General features: G+C 41.9%; 1 protein-coding gene across 1 annotated transcript in view; it reads right to left on the bottom strand.

The window, feature by feature from the left end:
• Nucleotides 1-24,502, bottom strand: part of UST (uronyl 2-sulfotransferase) — a 156,129-nt gene that overhangs the window by 75,712 nt on the left and 55,915 nt on the right. The window contains exons 3-4 of the mRNA XM_070733691.1: nucleotides 17,724-17,879; nucleotides 3,433-3,512 (exon numbers count right to left, since the gene is read on the bottom strand). Of these exons, the coding sequence (XP_070589792.1) occupies nucleotides 3,433-3,512; nucleotides 17,724-17,879 (236 nt within the window). The remainder of the gene's footprint in view (nucleotides 1-3,432; nucleotides 3,513-17,723; nucleotides 17,880-24,502) is intronic.

Here is a 24,502-nt window from a genome sequence, read left to right as displayed (position 1 = left end):
CTTTCTCTCTTGTTTTCTTTCTCTCTCTATTGCTTTCTTTCTCTCTCTCTCACTCTTTCTTTCTTTCTATCTCTCTCTCTTTCTTTCTTTCTTTCTCTTCTCTCTCTTGCTATCTCTCCCCCTTTTCTCTCTCTCTCTCTTTCTCACTTACTTTCTCTCTCCCTCTCTCTCTCTCTGTCAGCGAGGGGGCTGCGATAGCGCTTTCTCCGAGCGCTTCGGGAACGCCTGCCCTGCCTCTACTGCAGCCCCCTTGCTGAAAGTCCGGGACGAAAGCGCTCCCAGCGAAGGGGCTGCGAGAGGGGCGGAGCGGGCATTCCCAAAGCGTGCAGAGAGAACCCTCTCTTGCAGCCCCCTGGCTGGGAGGAGGAGGAGAAGCCGTAGCCACCGCCGTGGGAGAAGTTGTGCCCCAAGGCAGGAGGCGGCGGAGGAGGAGAGGGGTGGATCGGGCGGGGGGCAGGGCCAGGAGCCCAGGGGCACGAGGGGGCCGGAGGCACCATGGGGAGGCAGGGGCGGCCGCAGCTCCCTTTCCTTCTACTGCCAGCGCCTCCCCGCCCCGCCCCCCCGCGGGCTGGCAGGGGGTTAGGGAGCGAGCGCCCATGGAAAAGGATGCGTGGGGGGTATTCTGGGGCACGCGCGTGCGCACGGGCGCAGCTTACGGGGAACGCTGGTTGTAGGTCAAGGGCTACCTGTATAAACTTTATTTTGTTTCTGATATCAATCTGCAGAACTGTAGCACAAAGGTGTGTATACTTCATTTTTAACCATTCCCCAAGTGAAATTTTAGAAAAAGCACCATTTTGCAAATGAAACTAGACTTTATACAGATTTACATGTGCACTGAAACAGCCTGCACACCTCTTATTCTGTTTTCCCTCAACCAACATTGTGCAAACATAAATTTATTCTTCCATCTAATTGTGTGTTTGACCTACAAGGTAATCCTCAATTTATGACTGGTCACTTAATGACTGTACAAAGTTACCACAGGCTCAAAAAAAGTTACTTATAATTGACCTTTAAAGTTACTATTGCTGTATCACTACTGCAATAATACTGTGGCCATATGATTGCATGTTGAGCATTTGACAACCAGTTCACAATTATAACTGGTTGCAGCATCCTACAGTCACTTTATTACGTTTTGCAATGTTTTTGCAGCTTTTTTTCTTTTTTTACAAAAACCATCCATTTACATCTATGTGAATCGCTTAATGAATCATGTGATTCATTTAAGGATCTTCATACCCTGTTTCCCCGAAAATAAGACAGCGTCTTATATTAATTTTTACTCCCATAGATATGCTATGTCTTATTTTCAGGGGATGTCTTATTTTTTTTCAATGAAGAAGAATTAAGTCTTCCACTAAACAATTAATTTATAATAAGCTTTAAATATGGTAAATTGGAACTTGTATGTCTATCAATCAAAAGTTTAATAAATAGAAGCAATATATATCAAGAACTATCAATGCCACCAATTACTAGTTTAGCTTATAATTAGTAAATTATAAAATATACACAGTAAAATTATTCTAACAGATTATATAGATTCCTATGCCTATGGTTATTTGGAACAGGATACTAGAGGGAACACTGCCCCCCACCGTATTTAAAACTACGGTATACGTCTCCTACGTCTTATTTTCAGGGGATGTCTTATACAGTAGTACCTCTAGATACGAGTTTAATTCCTTCCAGAACCGAGCTCGTATGTCAATCAACTTGGATCTTGAACGAATGCCTTTAGACTTTGTTTCCCCCCCCCGCCAAGATAACCAGAAGCAAGGATTCTTGCGCCACCTAGTGGAAGCTCGGCTCGTATCCCAAATTTGAACTCGGGTGTCGAACAGAAATTTTGCTCCTGTCGTGGCTTGTAACTTGGAATACTCTCATGTGGAGCAGCTCGTATCTAGAGGTACTACTGTATTAGGCAATTCTACGAAACCTCTCCCATGTCTTACTTTCGGGGGTGTCTTATTTTCGTGGGAACAGGGTAAGTGTCATGGCCCGCCAGCAGCCCATGCAGCTGATAGCAGATCCTGCTCAAGAGGAGACCAACTGTGCAGACACCTGAGTCGAATAGTGGGGAAGATGGTGAGGACTCAATGCCAGAGGCAGAGTTTCAGCCAGAATATCCAGTACCTCAAAGAAGCGATGAGGAAGAAGAGGCTTCTCCTCTTCTTGATGCAAGACCCCGCAGAGCTACCAAGAGACAGGAATAGTTACTCCAGAGGAGGTCTCCTTGGCCACTCCCACTCACTAATTGGCCACTCCTCTACTCTACTTAGCGACATCAGAGGCAGCTAACAAGCTGCAGACAACAATCTTTGAGATACCTGTCTGATCATAGTGTCTGAAATACTTCTGCTTTGTTTTCTCTGCTGCTGTTTTGGTTATCAAGAACTACCTCTAGGCATTTTGCCAACTCTCTGAAGCGAAGATATCAAGAATTAATTGCTCTTCTTGGCTTTAAAACTCTTTGAACCAATACCAGCTATTAAGGAAGATTAATTAGTAGCTGGTTGCTTGCCAAAAAAGACTGCTTGTAGATTGGTGTGTACATATTCACTACTAATAATTTTGTTAGTAGTAGTGCTTGCATTAAATAACTGGGTGTCGTGTTATGTTCTTGGCAGGGACAGAACAATAAGAATGCTTGTAAATTCAAGTACAGTATTGTGATGACTTATGACCACAATGACTTACCACCAAAATTTTGGATTCAATATGATTGTAGGTCAAAGACTACCTGGTTATAATTCCTTTTAGTTCTGTGATATCTTAGATCATAAAGTGTATGTGATTATAACTTGAAATATCCTATCTCAGGACTTTTCAGATTACAAGAGTAAATTTTAGCCACTAATGTTCTTCAATAGCCAAGTATACGTGCAGAAGAACATTTTAAAAAATCAAATGGAACTTTGGCAGAAGATTCCTTTTTGCATAACATGATGCCGAGTTTCCAGTTGTAAAGTCTGAAAACTCAAGTGACCTTTGAGAGAAGCATATAGTGCATACAAACAAATAAAAATAAGGATATACATTTTATTCCCAAATCTTTTGCTCAGTAATTCAAATATACAAAGTTCCTTTTTGTCAAACCCCTCCCCGTTATACTTGGTAGCATGGATAGCTAGGGGAATTCTGCATCACTGCTTTTTTGGTTTGTCACAAAAATGCAACTTCCTTGTGGTAGAATCTCACACTGTTCTGGGATGTGTGTCTATACACATAATGCATATTCTCCAAATAAAATCACAGGGCGATTAAAATAAAGAAGCAGACAGACCGGCATGATAAAGAGTTATCAATCCCCAAAAGGATGTGTTTTTCTGTAGCTAAATATTAAATTAAAAGTAAAAGGATTCTATAAACCAATTGTCTGTTCATTGCACCGTGCTATTCAAATTAAATGAAGAATTTCCTTACCTTGAGAAATTAAGGAAATGAACGTGTCTAGTGAATAAATAGGGCTGCTCTGCAGTGCTTATATTTTTAATCAATTCCATCTAAAAACAAAAAAGAAACAAAAATTAAATAAACAGTTTATTTATTTATTTTATTTATTATTTGGATTTGTATGCCGCCCCTCTCCGAAGACTCGGGGCGGCTCACAACAAGTGAAAAACAATCCAATACATAATCCAATTAATTAAAATATTAAAAGTTTAAAAACCCCTATACTAACATACACACACACAAGCATACCATGTATAAATTCAGCGGGCCCAGGGGGAGATGTTTAGTTTCCCCATGCCTGACGGCAAAGGTGGGTTTTGAGAAGTTTACGGAAGGCAGGAAGAGTAGGGGCAGTTCTGATCTCCAGGGGGAGTTGGTTCCAGAGAGTCGTTGCTGCCACAGAGAAAGCTCTACCCCTGGGGCCCGCCAACCGACATTGTTTAGTTGACGGGACCCGGAGGAGGCCCACTCTGTGGGACCTAATCGGTCGCTGGAATTCGTGCGGCAGAAGGCGGTCTCGGAGATATTCTGGTCCGATGCCATGAAGGGCTTTAAAGGTCATAACCAACACTTTGAATTGTGACCGGAAACTGATCGGCAGCCAATGCAGACTGCGGAGTGATGGTGAAACATGGGCATACCTGGGTAAGCCCATGACTGCTCTCGCAGCTGCATTCTGCACGATCTGAAGTTTCCGAACACTTTTCAAAGGTAGCCCCATGTAGAGAGCATTACAGTAGTCGAACCTCGAGGTGATGAGGGCATGAGTGACTGTGAGCAATGAGTCCCGGTCCAGATAGGGCCGCAACTGGTGCACCAGGCAAACCTGGGCAAACGCCCCCCTCGCCACAGCTGAGAGATGGTTTTCTAATGTGAGCTGTGGATCGAGGAGGACGCCCAAGTTGCGGACCCTCTCTGAGGGGGTCAATAATTCCCCCCCCCAGGGTGATGGACGGACAGATGGGATTGTCCTTGGGAGGCAAAACCCACAGCCACTCCGTCTTATCCGGGTTGAGCTTGAGTCTGTTGACACCCATCCAGGCCCCAACAGCCTCCAGGCACCGGCACATCACTTCCACCGCTTCGTTGACTGGGCATGGGGTGGAGATGTAAAGCTGGGTATCATCTGCATATTGATGATACCTCACCCCATGTCCTTGGATGATCTCGCCCAGCGGTTTCATGTAGATGTTGAATAGCAGGGGGGAGAGGACCGACCCCTGAGGCACCCCACAAGGGAGAAACCTAGGAGCCGACCTCTGACCCCCCACTAACACCGACTGCGACCGGCCAGAGAGGTAGGAGGAGAACCACTGGAGAACAGTGCCTCCCACCCCCAACCCCTCCAGCCGGTGCAGAAGGATACCATGGTCGATGGTATCGAAAGCCGCTGAGAGGTCAAGGAGCACCAGGACAGAGGATAAACCCCTGTCCCGGGCCCGCCAGAGATCATCCATCAACGCGACCAAAGCGGTTTCCGTGCTGTAACCGGGCCTGAAACCCGACTGTTGGGGACCTAGATAATCGGCTTCTTCCAAGGACCGCTGGAGCTGGAGTGCCACCACCTTCTCAACAACCTTCCCCATAAAGGGAAGGTTGGAGACTGGACGATAGTTATTAAGTACGGCTGGGTCCAGGGAGGGCTTCTTGAGGAGGGGGCGCACGAGCACTTCTTTATAGAGTGATGGAAAAACTCCCCTCCCCAAGGAAGCGTTGGTAATCTCCTGGGCACAGCTCCGTGTCACCTCCCTGCCGGCCGAAACCAACCAGGAGGGACACGGATCCAGTAAACAGGTGGCGGAACTCACAGCTCCAATGGCCTTGTTCACTTCATCAGGTGTCACCAGATCAAACTCTTCCCAGACAGGTGGACAAGTACGTGCCCCAGTCACCTCGACTGACTCGTTGTCAGTCGACTCTGTCTTACAATTGGAGTCGAGGTTGGCCCGGATCTGAGCGACTTTATCAGCGAAAAACGTTTTAAAATCCTCGGCACTACTCTGCAAGGGCTCCCCAACTCCCCCCTGGTTAAGAAGGGAGTGGGTCACCCTAAACAGAGCGGCCGGGCGGGATTCCGCTGATGCAATCAAGGCGGCATGGTACGCGCATCTTGCCGCCTTGAGCGCCACTTTGTAAGTCTTAATAAAAGCTCTTACAAGTGTTCGATCGGATTCAGATCTACTCTTCCTCCATCGCTTCTCTAGACGTCTCTTTTGGCATTTCAACTCCCGGAGCTCCTCGTTGAACCATGGGGCTCTACGGGGTCTAGCGCCGCGGAGAGGTCGCAAAGGCGCAATCCGGTCGAGAGCCTCCGCAGCAGCCGTATTCCAGGCCTCCGCAAGAGACTCCGCCGAACTGTGGATGAGTGCCTCTGGAATAACCCCAAGCACCGTCTGAAAGCCCTCTGGGTCCATCAGGCGTCTGGGGCAGAACATCTTAATTGGTTCCGCCTCCCTGCGGGGAAGGATTGGAGCCAGGAAGTCAAGCCGTAGTAGGAAATGGTCTGACCATGACAAAGGCAATGTTTCTAAGCCCCTTAGTCTCAAACCATTACTCAATTGCTCGGAAAGGAATACCATGTCAGGTGCGTGCCCTCCCTCGTGAGTCGGACCCTGTACTACTTGAGTCAGGTCCATGGCTGTCATGGTGGCCATGAACTCCTGTGCCAACCCAGAGGTTTCGCCGAGTGACGGCAGGTTGAAGTCCCCCAGGACAATAAGTCCGGGGAACTCCACCGCCAACCTGGCTACCTCCTCGAGTAGCACAGGCAGGGCTTTTGACACGCAGCTGGGAGGCAGGTACGTGAGAAATAAGCCCACCTGAACCCCTAAGTCCAACTTCATCAAGAGAGACTCGCAACCCGCAATTTCCGGAGCAATGAGTCTACGTAGGCAAAGTTCCATCAAGAAGTCCTGAAAAGGTACTTATTGGGCTCTGACTCATTAGATTGCAGCAAGACTATTCATGAACAGTAATGGGGGGAGAAACATTTTATTTTTTTCCATATAAAAACGTTCAACTTTTTTTCCTTAACTTTATAATTTTAAAAATTATTTTCCTCATCTCTCATTGGTGAATTTATTGAGCATGAAGCACTAATGCAGAAACAGCAGAAACAAAACAGTCAGCTACCTGAGATCCCCATATGTTCATAAAGCATACAAGCATAACAATATGTGCATTCCTTTAATACATTTACAAAAATAGTACATTAAAGTTAATTTCTCCTAAAACAATAACTTTTCCACTCCTAATTTTCACCAGTGCATTATGCTCTAAATAAACACAGCAATTAGCAATCGATAAAGTCTAATGTTCTACATTATTTCATTCAATTCCTTCACAAATATTATTTTTGTTTAGTTTCCATAGAGATTTTGTTTTCAAAAGATAATTCAATTTTAAGACCACCACCCCGCCTCTTTTGAAGCTTGAATTGAACTGATTTCTGCAACTATGTTCTGTTTAATTTTGCAAAGCCTCAACATATCTGGAACATACTGTATTATAGGAGTCCCCAAACTTGGCAACTGGTGGACTTCAATTTCCAGAATTCTCCAGCCAGTTATGCTGGCTGGAGAATTCTGGGAGTTTAAGTCCACAAGTCTGAAAGTTGTCAAGTTTGAAGACCTCTGCTCTATTACATCAATCCAAAAGTGTTACAATTAGATATTTGCAAAAGAATTCTATGCTTTCTCGCCAGGGATTAGGCTTTAGTCAGTTTATTTTATAATCCATATATTTACATTGTATATTCAAGTGGTAATTTTAAAAAGCCTGCACAAAATTATATTTTCATTATAGCCAGTTGAAAACCCATGATTGCACAACCGTGCGCAATTGTACAAAGACATTTTTACTTAGGTGACAAAAAGTAACACAGGCATCCTGACCATGTATCAGTACATCCAAGGTTTGTGAGATGTGCATGTTCAGGACAGAACTCTGTGCTTTGTTCATTCTTGTGGCACTGTTGTGGTCGGTTAGAGTCGGACAGTGAGGAGGTTGGGGAGGAATATGGGCCAGTCCTGGAGTCTGAGGAAGGTTTGGACAAGGGCTCTGTGTTGGAGGCAGAGAGGGGGCCAGGGCCATCTGGTAGTTATGTCCTGCCTCTGGAGCACATAACTCTCCAGAATCTGACATCAGCAAGGCAGAAAAACAGTGTGAGCCTATTCTCAGTGTGTGCATATAGAGAGCTGTCAGAAGGCAAGAACAATTAAGGAAAAAAGGGCAACTAGGGAGTAAGGGCTTGGACATGATTGCCCCCTCCCATAAGACATAAAAGGGGAGCAAATGGATGTGAGCCTTTTCAGGAAGCAATTAGTTCATATAGTCTGTTCAAGCTCTGAGAAGTCCTGTTTTCTGCTCTGGTAGTGTTTCAAGGAAGATAACGGTGGGTGCTTATCAACTTCACCCTGAAATACTGTTTCAACTTGAGCATCTGTCAGAATCTCGACAGACTGTAAATCCTTACGAGACTGCGATCATAATTCACAACCGTCTCAATAAAATAGGGTTTTTTGAGACTACGATTCTGATTTCTGTTGTCTCAGGAAGCCTAGGTCAGAATAGGCACAATGCTCAGAGCCTACGAGGCATATTCTTATTGTTCTCAGAAGTGCTGCATGTGGTGTGGGCAAAACCAGTCTACTCCTTTTCTATATTAATAAAAAGCATTTTGTGAAAGCTGCAATTGACTAAGTCTATTTTGTTCAGCAGAAGTCAACAACTATCAGTCTCTTTGGTGACAACCGTGACATACAGAGAATCGTGCCTTGGAATAAAACAGGATTACATGATAAAGACCATCAGTTAATGGATTAAATGTGACAACCATTTCTCAAACAGTCACAAATCCACTGCCAGACAAACTCGTTATCAAAACAAGACGGGTGGAAATAATCAGTCTTCCCCCTGTTCAAGAAAAAATGATTTCTCACCTATTGCGTATGAGAGTAGAAGAAACCTTTGCAAGAACAAGAATCTTGGTTTCATTATAAATGTCTGGAAATTTCCCCCCTAATTTCTTCATTAGTTTCTCTACGGTAAATCTAGTTAGAGCTTTTCTGATCGTAGAAGTTAATATTTCAAATTTCTTGGCTAAAAAAATCAACAGAAGAGAAGTATAAGGAAAACGTACTGGTAGTCCTCCATTTAGTCTGCGGAGAGGGGCGGCATACAGATGTAATAAATAATAATAATAATAATAATAAATAATAATAATAATAATTTATTACCATAGTTGTTGATTGAAACAGTTATTAATCAAGATATCAATGGGATCTAGTTGACATAGTTGACCAGTTAGGTCCCACAGAGTGGATCTTCTCCGGGTCCCGTCAACTAAGCAATGTCGCCTGGCGGGACCCAGGGGAAGAGCCTTCTCTGTGGCAGCCCTGGCCCTCTGGAACCAACTCCCCCCAGAGATTAGAATTGCCCCCACCCTCCTTGCCTTTCGTAAACAACTTAAAACCCACCTCTGCCACCAGGCATGGGGGAATTGAGATCCTCTTTCACCCTAGGCCTTTACAATTCTATGCATGGTAGAAACATAGAAACATAGAAGACTGACGGCAGAAAAAGACCTCATGGTCCATCTAGTCTGCCCTTATACTATTTCCTGTATTTTATCTTACAATGGATATATGTTTATCCCAGGCATGTTTAAATTCAGTTACTGTGGATTTACCAACCACGTCTGCTGGAAGTTTGTTCCAAGGATCTACTACTCTTTCAGTAAAATAATTTTTTCTCATGTTGCCTTTGATCTTTCCCCCAACTAACTTCAGATTGTGTCCCCTTGTTCTTGTGTTCACTTTCCTGTTAAAAACACTTCCCTCCTGAACCCTATTTAACCCTTTAACATATTTAATGTTTCGATCATGTCCCCCCTTTTCCTTCTGTCTTCCAGACTATACAGATTGAGTTCATTAAGTCTTTCCTGATACGTTTTATACTTAAGACCTTCCACCATTCTTGTAGCCCGTCTTTGGACCCGTTCAATTTTGTCAATATCTTTTTGTAGGTGAGGTCTCCAGAACTGAACACAGTACTCCAAATGTGGTCTCACCAGCGCTCTATATAAGGGGATCACAATCTCCCTCTTCCTGCTTGTTATACCTCTAGCTATGCAGCCAAGCATCCTACTTGCCTTTCCTACCGCCCGACCACACTGCTCACCCATTTTGAGACTGTCAGAAATCACTACCCCTAAATCCTTCTCTTCTGAAGTTTTTGCTAACACAGAACTGCCAATGCAATACTCAGATTGAGGATTCCTTTTCCCCAAGTGCATTATTTTACATTTGGAAACATTAAACTGCAGTTTCCATTGCTTTGACCATTTATCTAGTAACGCTAAATCATTTACCATATTACAGACCCCTCCAGGAATATCAACCCTATTGCACACTTTAGAGTCATCGGCAAATAGGCAAACCTTCCCTACCAAACCTTCCCCTATGTCACTCACAAACATATTAAAAAGAATAGGACCCAGAACAGACCCTTGTGGCACACCGCTTGTAACCTGACTCTGCTCAGAAAACTCGCCATTAACAATAACTCTCTGATGTCTATGCTTCAGCCAGCTTGAAATCCACTGAACTATCCAGGGATTAAGTCCAATCTTCACTAATTTATCTATCAGCTCTTTATGTGGAACCGTATCAAAGGCTTTGCTGAAGTCCAGATAGGCAATATCCACGGCACCACCTTGATCCAACACCTTTGTGACATAGTCAAAGAACTCAATGAGATTAGTCTGACACGATTTGCCTTCAGTAAAGCCATGCTGATTTGGGTCCAATAAGTTATTGTTTTTTAGATGCTGATTTATCCTGGTATGTATGTATGTATGTATGTTTGGTTTTTATATTAATGGATTTTTAATCATTTCTAATACCAAATTACTAATGTACACTGTTTTATTGTCGCTGTTAGCCACCCCGAATCTCAAATCCAATAAATAAATAAATAAATAAATAGTGACAGAAGACTGGCTCTCCCAACTGTGATCATTAAGTATTAATGTGGATTGTCCAGCAGAACGCCAGAGAGACGGTCTAGGCCTCCTGGGCATGATAGAGTACGGAGAGGACACAGCCCCTGCACCACACCCAGAAGACCTGGGCCTTCTTCCAGCCCCCCTTTACCTCCAGTTGTCTGGCAGCTGCTGACTACTGAGGCTGCCTGGTTCCATCCTGTGAGCAGGCAACCATTCTCACCATTGCTTTGAAGCCTTTTTCTCCAAATAGTGCAATTTGAAGAAAGCCCTTTTACATGATCAGCCGAATGAAGTCCATTCCTCCAGCATGCCGGAAGATTTTCCCTCCCTGTATGGAGAAAAGGGAAATTCCTCAGCATGCTGGGGAAATGGAACTAAAACCCAACCTCCTTTCCACCTGCAACCTTCGGTACTGGGTTCCCCACTGACTTTCTAGGGAAACTAACATGTTTGTTTGTTTGTTTGTTTCTTTATTTGATTTGCATGCCTCCCCTTTCCGCAGACTCGGGGCGGCTAACAACAGCAGTAAAACAGTATATAACAAAATCCAATACTAAAAACAGTTAAAAACCCATTATATAAAAACCAATCATACATACAAACATACCATGCATAAAATTGTGAAGGCCTAGGGGGAAAGTTTATCTCAGTTCCCCCATGCCTGGCGGCAGAAGTGGGTTTTAAGCAGCTTACAAAAGGCAAGGAGGGTGGGGGCAATTCTAATCTCTGGGGGAGTTGGTTCCAGAGGGTCGGGGCCGCCACAGAGAAGGCTCTTCCTCTGGGTCCCGCCAAGCGACATTGTTTGGTTGACGGGACCCGGAGAAGACCCACTCTGTGGGACCTAACTGGTCGCTGGGATTCGTGCAGCAGAAGGCGGTCCCTGAGGTAATCTGGTCCAGTGCCATGAAGGGCTTTATAGGTCATAACCAACACTTTGAATTGTGACCGGAAACTGATTGGCAATCAATGCAGACTGTGGAGTGTTGGAGAAACATGGGCATATTTGGGAAAGCCCATGATTGCTCTCGCATGTTTGCAAGTTACTAGGAACTGGTCATAAATGTGAACAGGTTGTCAAACACCAAGTGACTGCAATATAAAGTTTTATCCTCATAAGCCATAAAATGTACATTCTGAGGCCTTTGTGACTGATTCTAAATGATGTATGCTGAGAAATTTAAAAGGGAAAAATGTAGAGTAACAGAAATAAAGCATGATGATCCGACCCTGAACACTGATGCTGATGAATACCTCTAAGGAAATGAAGATATAAATTAGATTATAAATGAAAGACCTATAATGCATGTCGGAAAGTATGAGTTGGCATCATTAAGTTAATAATAGTTGAGCGTTATACTCCAATGAATGGTAATGGTAGAAGAACAAAAGATGAAACATTTGTGTATTGAATAGAATGAAGGATAAAAATTATTAAGGATGTGAATGGAAACAAGTCACCAGTCACACACACACACACACAAAACCACTGGTCTGTTCAGAACCTAAAAATGAAGGAGACTGGTAACGGGTTTTTTTTAGTATCTGCTTACAGAAATGTGTGTTTTGAATACATGGTTAAACTTAAGTCTATACATACGTTCATACACACTGCAAAAGAATGAATATAAGGGAGTGACTGATTTGATTGCATAGCATAGAAGATTGAAAAAATTAGTCTGATGAGTTTGATGAAATATTGAAAATGTGGACCAGATCATTTTTGGGTAGTGCCAAGAGAAAATTTTAGTGGAGTGGGAAATGCATGGAAGAAAGACGTGGTGGGTAGGGGGACTAGAAGTTGAATGAATGCAGGAACACAAAATACACACTCTGTATGAAAAATAATAATGAAGTAATGAATGAAGAGGGTAAGGAAAGAGGACTTGGAGAGAATGAAAATAGTTATGTTACAGAGTGACATGAAACTGTATCACATTATGCTAAGGAGAAGTGGGAATAAGGAAGGAAGGATAGAAAGAAAGAAATTAAGAAAGAAAGAAAGAAGGAAGGAAGGAAGGAAAGAAGGAAAGAAGGAAAGAAAGAAAGAAAGAAAGTATTGATTGTAATTATTTGATGGTTTCAAATTATAGAAAGATATGAAGAGGTGTAGAAAATGTCATTCGTGTAAATTAACTATATATTTTCTCTTTTTTATGTGATTATAATTTCTTTGAGTTACTCTAATCCAAAATGGATGAGCATATACTGTATGTATGTATGAATGAATGAGAACTTACTTATACAAAGGGTGAAAATAAAGTCAAATGTTATTCAAATAAAACATAATTTTGTTACTTGGGAATAAAACTGTGTTATTTATTTATTTATTTAGTTGATTTTTATGCCGCCCTTCTCCTCCTTAGACTCAGGGAGGCTTACAACATGTTAGCACTTTTTAACAGAGCCAGCATATATATTATATGTTATGTTTTATTTTAAAGAGAAAGTAAACTGGAAAGTGCTTTAACTTAAGATTTCTTTGTATCTCATTTAAAGGTCTTCCCTCTTACATTATTATGCCAATGCTGGCAATATTATATATGGTGTTGTGTTACGGTATTTTAAAAATAGATATGCATCTAAGTAGTAACATACTACTGAAAATCACATCTCTCTGAAAATCACCACATGATGTAAGAAAATGGATATATATTTTATTTATTTTAAACTTGAAGTATTAAAAGCTGGGTGATTTAACTATTGCAATTCTTTTTTGTTATATGACTCCTGGCGTTCTGCCTGATTTAAAATAAACTCCATTAAATATTATTGTAAGATATACTTCTAAATTTTTTTGTTCTCAAACCAGATGTTCCTAAGATAGGGCGAAATCATTCAGGGGCATGGGGTGAGGTATCATCAGTACGCTGATGATACCCAGTTGTACATCTCCACCCATGTCCAGTCAGTGAAGCGGTGGAAGTGATGTGACGGTGCCTGGAGGCTGTTGGGGCCTGGATGGGTGTTAACAGGCTCAAGCTCAACCCTGACAAGACGGAGTGGCTGTGGGTTTTGCCTCCCAAGGACAATTCCATTTGTCCGTCCATCACCCTGGGGGGGGAATTACTGACCCCCTCGGAGAGGGTCTGCAACTTGGATGTCCTCCTCGATCCACAGCTCACATTACAGAACCATCTTTCAGCTGTGGCGAGGAGGGCGTTTGCCCAGGTTCACCTGGTGCACCAGTTGCGGCCCTATTTGGACCGGGAGTCATCACTCACAGTCGCTCATGCCCTCATCACCTCGAGGTTCGACTACTGCGGCTGCAATATGCCCAGATATGCCATGCGGCTGCGATATGCCCAGATATGCCCATGTTTCATCATCACTCCGCAGCCTGCACTGGCTGCCGATCAGTTTCTGGTCACAATTCAAAGTGTTGGTTATGACCTATAAAGCCCTACATGGCATCAGACCAGAATACCTCCAGGACCGCCTGCTGCTCCATGAATCCCAGCGACCATTAGGTCCCACAGAGTTGGCCTTCTCCAGGTCCTGTCGGTGAAACAATGCCGTCTGGCGGGATCCAGGGGAAGAGCTTTCTCTGTGGCGGCCGCAGCCCTCTGGAATCAGCTCCGCCTGGAGATTAGGAGTGCCCCCACCGTCCTTGCCTTTCGCAAACTTTTGAAAACTCATCTATGTCGCCAGGCATGGAGGAATTGATATATCCTTAGCTGCCTTTGATTTTATGGATGGTGTGTTTGGGCTGGATGACTGTTTTAATAGGGGGTTTTTAAAGACTGTTTTAACATTGGATTTGTATATGATATTTTATTGTTGTGAGCCGCTCCGAGTCCTCAGAGAGGGGCGGCATACAAATCTAATAAATTATTATTATTATTATTATTAAGATAGGTGATCCAATATCACCTGCTTGGAATCCTATCTTTCTTTCCCTCTGCGAATCAATCTCCACAAAAACATTGCAGCTGAAAAACATGATTTCACTGGCCTCACTATATAGGAACAAATATCCATGTTATAAATTTCACAGTAGTACTAACTGGCAGCCGCGCCAAGTCAATCTGTTTTCTTCCAGCATCATATTTATTAAATTCCCATTGCCAATCGAAGTAGGGAGAGCATTTAGGAGACACAATCTGCCCAGCGGTGAAATCTACTTACCTTCCCACCGGTTCAGAAGTGCGCACTTTGTGCACACGCCACCACAATCACCCACTTTTTCACCCTCTGCACATGTGCAGAAAGCTTTGCGCATGCGCAGAGGGTTAAAAAAAGAAACTGGTGACGTACGAGCATGTGGGTGGAACCTTGTGCTGCCACTTCTACCAGTTCTCCAAACCACCAGCAGTCGCCACTACTGGTACGTCCATACCAGGCTGAACTGGTAGCATTTCACCCCTGAATTTGCCTGATTTCTATACCTAAACCTGGTTGTTCCCTCCAATCAGTCAATCAGGATTAAATCAATCCTTCGTTACATGTGCCTGCATATGTCCATGCGGTACAGATAGATGGTACAAACTGGGAACATGAGATCATGGGAACAATTGCAAAAGCCATATCTTAAGGTGGTGAGGAAGGAGAACTCACTTCTTTTCTAAAGCTGTTCCTATTTATTTTTTTATTTTTTTAATATGGTGTTTTGGATGTATTTAGGAATGATCTAATAGTTCAATGTTCAATATATCAGGCTTGAAACTGGGAGAACCTGAGTTCTAGTTCTGTTTAGGCACAACACCAACTGGGTGATTGGGGCCAGTCACTCTTTCTCAGTCCTAGGAAAGAAGCAATGGCAAATCATTTCTGAAAAAGCTTGCAAGGAAAACTGCAGGGACTTATCTGTACAGTTTCCAAGAATTTTGTAACTTTGTGCATGATATGACTGTGTGTATGTATTTTATCTATTGGGTGTTTTTTTTTTAGACTTTGTAATGTAAAACTGTTGTTTTAGATTTTAATTATTAGATTTGTTAACATGTATTGTTTTTATCACTGTTGTGAGCCGCCCCGAGTCTACGGAGAGGGGCGGCATACAAATCTAATAAATAATAAATAATAATAATAATTGTTCATGATTGAATGAAAAGGGGGAGAAAGTATGTTTGCATGTATATGCACATTAATCAATATCCTAAATGTAATTAATTGTTTACATTTTTAAAAATGGAATCCTGTTAAAACTCTGAGTTTTTAAAACTGTATTTGTCTTTTTGTATGCAATGTGTTGCTGGTAGGTTCTTTGAAGTGCTTTTGAATTATTATCCAAATAAGTCAATTCCCCAATCATCTGTTATATACTTATCACCTCCGCCTAGTTATCTTCAAATTCCTCTTCTTATTCTTAATTTTGTATACATTCCGGATTCACCAATAAGAATACAGTACTGCCTTTCATCCCACAAATCCCAGCAGGTCCCACCATTACTGTATCAGCATCATAGGCAAATACAAAAAAGTCTTTGCTAGAAAAACACAGAACCTTCTTCTGATGAAAATGAAAGATTTGTAACTAATTCTGGTAGCACTGTATAAGTGTTCTCCATGCACACATACGGTATGCACAAAAAAGAGAACTAGGGTGATATGGTGTTTAAGATATTTCAATGGGCTGGAAAATCCTGGGTTCTAATCCTCCCTTAGGCAAAAAATTATCTGAGTGAATCTGAGCCGGTCACTCTTCTCTACCCTAGATTGAAGAACATTTATCTATCAATCAATCACGGGACCAGAGTGGTAGATCACAAGAGACTTTGAAATTACACATCTCTCTCTCTCTCTCTCTCACACACACACACACACACACACACACACACACACACACAAAGAGTCATTGTCTGTATTCAAACTCACACTGAAAGAACCTCTTTTTAATGTGAAATACAGTATATCAGCTTCCTGATTCGAGCTTCTTCTTTTCCAAATTCTATTCTCTGCATCATTCTTTATGAACATTTCTTGTCATCCCTACACCTAATCTTCCCAAAGGCCCAATTAATGTTTTATTTATTTATTTTTCACATTTTTGAACCACCCATCTCCCTCACAGTGGGATTTTTTTTTTTTAGTTTCCATGATATATTTTGTTTGATCTTAGAAGTTTTAAACTTCAAGGCCATATCATAAATCACTTTAAAGTACCTATTACATACAGGATTTCACTGAGCTTTATGATGTGACGTTTGCTTTTAACTTTGATCCTCCCCCCAAAACAAGCACAAATGTGCTGAACTTTAAAATTTCCATGATTAATATTAGGGTTTGCATTCAATATTTAGTAATCTTGGTTTTCAGCACAAAAAATAATCTGAGAATAAGAGTGAACATTTTCCCAGAAAAATAACCATCTACTTCCAGGAATATTTGCCTTCTTTCGCACCTGTTTGGCAAAGCAATTCTACGGTAAAAGTGCAGAACTCTGGTGCTATTTTTAATTCAGTCTTCAGAGAATGATTTGAGCAAATTTCTGAAAACACAGTGACATCATATTGATACATAACTAAACCCTAGGAAAAGAAATGGCAACAAATGCAAGTGCCAGACTGGCTGTCCATACATACTGTGTATTATTAACTAAAGAAAGATTATTTAAAACATTTCCTCAATAATGGACATTTAACCTAGCAACTAATTGTATATTCCATCAATGAAAGCAATTTCCTTTGACAGAACATAAATGATTTTTCTTCCACCGGCAGTTGCATTTCCTACTCTCAAAATGTGCTTTGGAAAATCCGCTCTCAAAATTGGTTTGATTGTACATGAAAAGCTGAAAAGTATTAAACACTACTGGATTCCATTCATACTGTGCATATCATTCCATTCATGAAGGCCAATTTCCATCAAAATGCCTGAAGACAGGACATATTTCAGTATCTAAATTAACCAGGATGAATATTTAAGCGAGATACACTCTCTCTGATTCTTTCTCTAATAGACATTAGTATACTGTATTTTAAAATTTCATCACTGAAATGGACTTGCTACGAATTTTCCAAAAAACCAGAAGGCAAGGCAAGAAAAAATGGATGGACATTAACCAAGGAAAGGAACAACCTGGAATTAAGGAGAAACTTCCAAACAGTGAGAAAAATTAACCAGTGGAATGGCTTGCCTTCAGAAGTTGTAGGTTCTTCATCATTGGAGATTTTAGACAGCCACTTGTCTGAAATGGTATAAGGTCTCCTGCTTGAGCAGGGGGTTGGACCAGAAGACCTCCAAGGTTCCTTTCAACTCTATTCTGACTTTCTGATTTTCTGAATATAAAATGGGAAAAAGTAAGCAGGTAACTTGCCTGTTCATTCTTGGTAAGCCTAGTTTTATTGTGAATATCCGATGTAACTAAATTGAACCCATGCCTCTCGGACAGAATTCTTAACAGCAAAACCACAGTCCGGCTCCCACATTTTCCAACTCTGTTATATACCACCTGGCTTGGGAATGGAAGGACCTAAGCAGAAAAGATAAAAAGATGTTAGCCTTCCTATCTGAAAATATTTAACTGCAAAAAATGATTACGTTTTGACTTGAGACTGAAATTTTGAAAATACGTATGGCAGAAGCAAATAAATCCAAAAGTTTGAAATATTAAAAAAGCACAAACAGGGCGTTGGTCTTACCTCTTCTCGTAAGGTGGAGCTAACCTTCAAGAATGAGATGACACCATACCTTCAGCCAATGAGGCTGAGTCTGTCAAATTGTATATCTTCATTCTCCTGTCTTAATTCTCCCTCTTTGGCGATGAACAGACTCCGTGTGTAGCTCCCAAAGTCAAAATAAAGTGGAAGATAACAATTTGATGGCCCAAAGTCCAGACCAGACTGGGTGGGATTGGAGGTTAGCTCCACCCTATGAGAAAAGGCATATAAGGTAAGACCAACACTCCTTCTCCATAGTGGGGGAAGCTAGTCTCCAAGAATGGAACATACCAAATCAGCCTGTCCATTGGGAGAGCTAAGTCTGGCTGGCTTCCTCAGTCTGTGGCACCCTGTGATGGAGAACTCTGTGACTAAACACTGCCTCAACCAAAACAAAAAGATCAATTTTATAGTAGCGGATAAAGGGAGTTAGTGAAGCCCAAGTGGCTACCTGGCAGATCTCCTTGGTAGACCACAGTGCTGTCATTGCAGCACTACGGGTTGAGTGTGCTGTCACTCTGGTTGAGCATGACAAGGACTGCAGGTCATAAGTCCTTGCTACACAGCCAGCACCCAACAATGGAGGAGGATACCTTTTGTCCCTAGGAAATGGGTTGAAAAGAGACAAAAAGCATCTCTGTTCTGCACAGGGTAGAAGTGTGCTTGATGTATATTTTTAGGGCCCTCCTAACATCAAGGGTGTGCTAGTGACTCTCTAATGAGTGCAAAGGATAGGGACAAAAATTGGGCAGGACAATTTCCTGGGCTCTGTGAAAGTAAAAGTTTATTTTTGGGACAAACATGAAGTCCAGTCAGAGGCTCACTTGATCAGAATGATATATACAGAGATCCCCCCCCCCAACAGACAAAGCAGCAAGCAAGAAATTATCCAAACAGAGGTAATCTCCACTAGGAATGCCACCTTACAGGCAAGGTGGCGAAGAGAAGTGATCCTCAAGTACTCATAGGGGGCTCCCGTCAGTGAAAGGAGAATCTTTGAAAAGTCCCGGTCAGGTAATGATGGATGATGGATGGATGGTTATGACCTATAAAGCCCTTCATAGCATCGGACCAGAATATCTCCGGGACTGCCTTCTGCCGCACGAATCCCAGCGACCGGTTAGGTCCCACAGAGTTGGCCTTCTCCGGGTCCCATCGACTAAACAATGTTGTTTGGCGGGACCCAGGAGAAGAGCCTTCTCTGTGGCGGCCCCGACCCTCTGGAACTGCCCCCACCCTCCTTGCCTTTCCTAAAGTTCTTAAGACCCATCTCTGCCGTGAGGCATGGGGGAACTGAGACATCTCCCCCGGACCTATATAGTTTATACATGGTATGTTTGTGTGTATGCTTGCTTTTAATAATGGGTTTTTTAGTGTTTTTTAAATTATTAGATTTGTTCTTACATTGTCTTTGTTATTGTTGTGAGCCGCCCCAAGTCTACGGAGAGGGGCGGCATACAAATCTAATAAATAAATAAATAAATGATGGGAGGGCACAAATTTACAGTCCCTTTCAAGAACCTGTGCAAGAAGGAATGATGTGATAAGGAGTCAAGAGAACCACAGGACAAAACAAAAGACAGTACCACCACCTGACGGCAAAGCATGTTGGGTGAAAGACCCTTGTTAAGTCCATGTTGCAAAAACTTGAGGATGTTAGCAATAGACAGATCAACACCAGGAGAAACAGCAGCAAAAGATTTTCCAGGTGGCCAAATAAATTCTCTCTGTGGATGGCCTCCTAGAGGCCTGGGGAGTTCAAATGACAATGTCCAGCATATTGGGGCGCTTTAGAGAACACTGCTCAAGGCACCAGGTAGTCAGTTGGTACCACTAGAGGTGCAGGTGGACCAACGACCCCTGGCTGAGCAATGACTCTGTTGGCAAGATTCTACAGGGCTGGCAAACTGACAGCACTTTGAGGTCTGCAAACCAGGCTCTCCTGAGCCAGTGGGGGGTGAGGAGCAATATGTCAGCCTTGTTCTCCAAGATCTTCCTGAGCATACAGTAGGCCAGTGGGTCAATCAGGGCAGAGGGCTTCCACGCCCTGAGTCTGGAATCGAGAGAAATATCTGGGCAGCTTGGCATTTTCTGGGGTGATGAAGAGGTCCATCTCCAGGACACCGAATTGGTTCACCAAGGTTTGTAAGATGAAACAATGGAGGCTCCACTCTGCCTGGTCTATGGTGGAGCAGCTGAGCCAATCCACTGTCACGTTGGTTACCCCAGAAATGTGCTCCGCTGCAAGTTATGAATTGTTTTATTGTGTTGTGAGCTGCCCCGAGTCCACGGAAGGGGCGGCATACAAATCTAATAAATAATAATAATAATAATAATAATAATAATAATAATAATAATAATAAGTGACAGAAGATGGTGTTCTACCCAGAGACCCAGGGTTCTGGCCTCATTCATAAGGTGATGGGACATGGCACCCTCCTACCGGTTTATGTGGACCTTTGCAGCCACATTGTAAGCACCAGAACGTGCTGACTGCCCATCAGGTGTTTCAGTTGTTTGAGCACCAGATAGACTGCATTTAGCTCTAATATGTTTATATTGTACTGTGCTTCTGTTTGGGACCATCTGAAAGACCAAATAAAGATGGCCGCCATATCACAATGTGGCCACTCAAAATGGCTGCCACTGTCTCATTCGTGCCTGCTTTGTAGGAAGACACAAGGATTGACAGGCTAAATCTAGGAGTGTAGGATAGGAGTGCATATAGTAAGGCCGACAAGGAGTAACAAGGCTGGTGACAAGAACAAATATAATGACGGCAAATTTATTTATTTGTTTGTTTGCTTGCGGGGCCAGGCCCCCTATGCTGAAGGTCAGATGATAAACAGCTGCTCGAGTGCGATAGCTCCAGCGGCAATAGTCCAAATATGTGCTGTCACCCCCTAGCTAAGCGCCAACGAAGCGCAAGACTCCTATGGACTTTGGTTACATGAGCACGACAGCTCCAGTGACAGGGAACAACGAACTCTGACAGCAAGTATCTAAATAATTTAATTGCTGTTGAGGCCAGGCCGTTACGCCTTACATGGAGCCAGAATGAAACTAGCAGAGCAAGCTCCTGAGGCCGAAATCAGGAGGGAACCCTCCCACTATTTTTCCTAATGGCCCTCGGCTCAAGTCTCAGCAAGCAAAAAGACCTGAAGCCCTCTCTGTCCTTGACCTAGTGACTCCAGAGGAAATGCTAGGGAGAAAACTCACATGTAGAAAAAGACTCGATGACAGATGTGGAGGAAAACACAAGAATGGGAGCAGGAAAAGTACAGGTCTTATTCAGGCCAAGGACTGAGTCAAAGAAGGGGAATTGAGGCAGGGGGACGAAGATATACAATTTACAGACTCAGCCCTCATTGGCTGAAGGGACGGTGTCAACCCATTCTTAGATGTTAGTTCCACCAATTATAAAGAATATTTCTTTTTTCTCATTCTAGAATAATACTCTGATTATTATATCAAAGACGGAAAATATCCTGCGGCATCATAATACTAGCAAAATTATTCTGAAGAAAAGCTCTAGTGTACAGATTATTTATATCACAATAATTTAATATTAGATTGCTATCGTACTCTTACATTCTTTTCTCCTTCAGTGTGCTAAAGATAAAATTCATTTTCCATTACTTAGTCTGATTGCCCTTTTGAATGAATGGAGGATTTTTATCTGCATATCCTCTCTTTGTTATTTAAGACAGAATACTGAATACATATTTATGTTTTATTTCTTGTAAATCTAAAGTCTTAAAATGTCACAAACCATTCAGGATTATATTCCTTTCTAGGAAATTATCCAAAGAACAAAAATGAATAATCCTTGGTGAGACAAAATACCAATTATGTCTTTACTATGATGAATTGGTGAATTAATATGAATCCAAGAACCTCAAATAATAAACCCAAGCATTTCTTATTTGGATGGTTGTATTAAGTAATGACATGTTGAGTAAGATTTCATATCTGTTTACATATCTTCAAGTACAAAAGTTATAATGGATTCATACACATATTCACCTCTCAATGACTAAACTTTAAGCTCAAATACACATAAATAGAGATTAAACTTAATAAAGCTAGACAGGTATTGTTTGAAGTAATGTTCTGTGCTTACTCACTGAAGCAGATTTTCTATATTTGCATTTCACTTTAAAATCAAATTAAGGCAGTTTCTACCAAGCACACAGAACGGAACAGAACAATAGAACAGAACAATGAAGTTGGAAGGGACCTTAGAGGTCTTCTAGTCCAACCCCTTGCTCAGGCACGAAATCCTATATCTGTGATGGCGAACCTATGGCACGGATGCACCTCTTGCCAACCAGCTGGCTTTTGGGTCTCTGCTGTGTATGCGCAGAGCGAAGGCAGGAGGCATGGACACATGTTGCACATGCATATGGGGGCACACAAGGGGGTCATGCATGCATGTACGGGGTGCACAAGAGGCCACCTATGCATGCACAGGGTGGGGTACACGTGGGGTTGCACATGAATGCGGGGGGGCACGCAAGGAGATGCATCATGCACACATGGCATTATATGTTTTAGACTCTAGTTCCACTAATTGTGCTTGTTCCTCTTCTCTGCACTCTTTTATTTTAAAATTAAAATAAATTATTTTGTTATTACACCATCTCACCTGGTTGAAATGCTCTTGCACATTTTAATTTAAGGAATTCTCAAGTTTTTAAAATAAACCGTAGGAACTTTCAAGAAATGAACTGTGAAGTTTAAATACTGCTCCATTGATAATATATACTTCATAGCGGTATATACACTAATTGGTAAATATATTTTACATTATATCCAAGCCGGAACAGTGCAAAAGGTGTTTTTTTTTCCAAAAGGCAAATGGATATTTCTTGGGTTATTTTCTTGGAAAATGTTTCACTTCCAAGAAATGTCTTTAGTTCTAAACTGAAAAAAGCACCTTTGGGACAACCATGACACGGATAGTTGAGAATTTCCATAGAAAAGCAGGAACAAGAACATAGAGTGGCACTTAGGGTCCTTTGCTCCTTGGTGGGGCTACATTTAAATTCGATGAAACAAGTCAATCTTAACTGTTTACCACAGAGATGTCTATTGCAGTGCCTGCATAAATACCCTTGGCTTAATCATGTTCCACACTCACTTTATTTTTAAAAGCTATTTTTGAAATAACAACAACAAATAGAAAGATATCGCCTATAAAGCAGTGTTCCTCAATCTTTTTGTTTGTTTGTTTAGGGTCTCCTTCTGAGCTTGTTTTTCTCCTCTACCCCTGTCCAAGTCCCATTATCACATACAGTAACTGAGTTTTCTGAAGTCAATAAGACAGTATCTGCAGTATAACACACTTTGCTCTTCTGTGATCCCCTCTTTTTCTGAGGTCCATGTGCCATGGTTTTCATTTGGAACCCCCTTGCAATATCATAAGAGCCCCCAGGGGGCCATGTAGCCCCCCCACTTGAGAAGTGCTATTATGAATAACTAATTTCTACATTATCTTTACTTCAAGGAAAGCCCGAGGGTTCCAACAGTATTAGTAATATAAATAATATTAATAACAGTGGCATGTAGCTAAAAAAAAATGCCCACTCACAGAAAATAGGAAAATTAACTTGATTGTTTCAAAAATCCATAAAAATGATGAAGTTGTTGCATTTAAATAAAATTATGTGGGAGTTTATGTCTGTAGCTGTTCGAGAGGAACAAAGTTTATCATTGATTTAATTTAATTTAATTTCCAGCCCAATTTTCTGTTTAGGCAGCTTATAATAGTAAAAATACAAATACCAACTTAAATAAAAGAATTAAAATTAGACATTAAAATTAACTCCCAATTAAAATGGAAAAAATGTGTTTTAACCATCTTCCATAATATTGTAGGAGAGGTAACTAAACTTCTGCACTGGAAAAGCTCCTTTTCCACAATATAGCCAGAAGCCCGATTATACTAAATAATCAAGTTTCTGGCAGTAAGAAAGAAACCAAAGAACAGAAGCTTGTTATATCTGAAAAGAGTCAATAGGTTTATTTGAGCAAACCATGAAGACAAATTAATTTTAGAAACATAGAAGATTGACGGCAGAAAAAGACCTCATGGTCCATCTAGTCTGCCCTTATAACATTTCCTGTATTTTATCTTAGGATGAATATATGTTTATCCCAGACATGTTTAAATTCAGTTACTGTGAATTTACCAACCACATCTACTGGAAGTTTGTTCCAAGCATCTACTACTCTTTCAGTAAAATATTTTCTCACGTTACTTCTGATCTTTCCCCCAACTAACCTTAGATCAGTGTTTTTCAACCAGTGTGCCGTGGCACACTAGTGTGCCGCGAGACATGGTCAGGTGTGCCGCGAAGCTCAGAGAGAAAGAAAGCAAGAGAGAGAGAAAGCAAGAAAGAGAGAGAGAGAAAGAGAATAAGAGCGAGAGAAA

This window comes from Erythrolamprus reginae, chromosome 1 (genome assembly GCF_031021105.1).
Source record: "Erythrolamprus reginae isolate rEryReg1 chromosome 1, rEryReg1.hap1, whole genome shotgun sequence".
Classification (NCBI taxonomy): Eukaryota; Metazoa; Chordata; class Lepidosauria; order Squamata; family Dipsadidae; genus Erythrolamprus; species Erythrolamprus reginae.
Note: the sequence above shows the minus strand (reverse complement) of the source record. Positions and strands in the feature narration are given on the sequence as shown.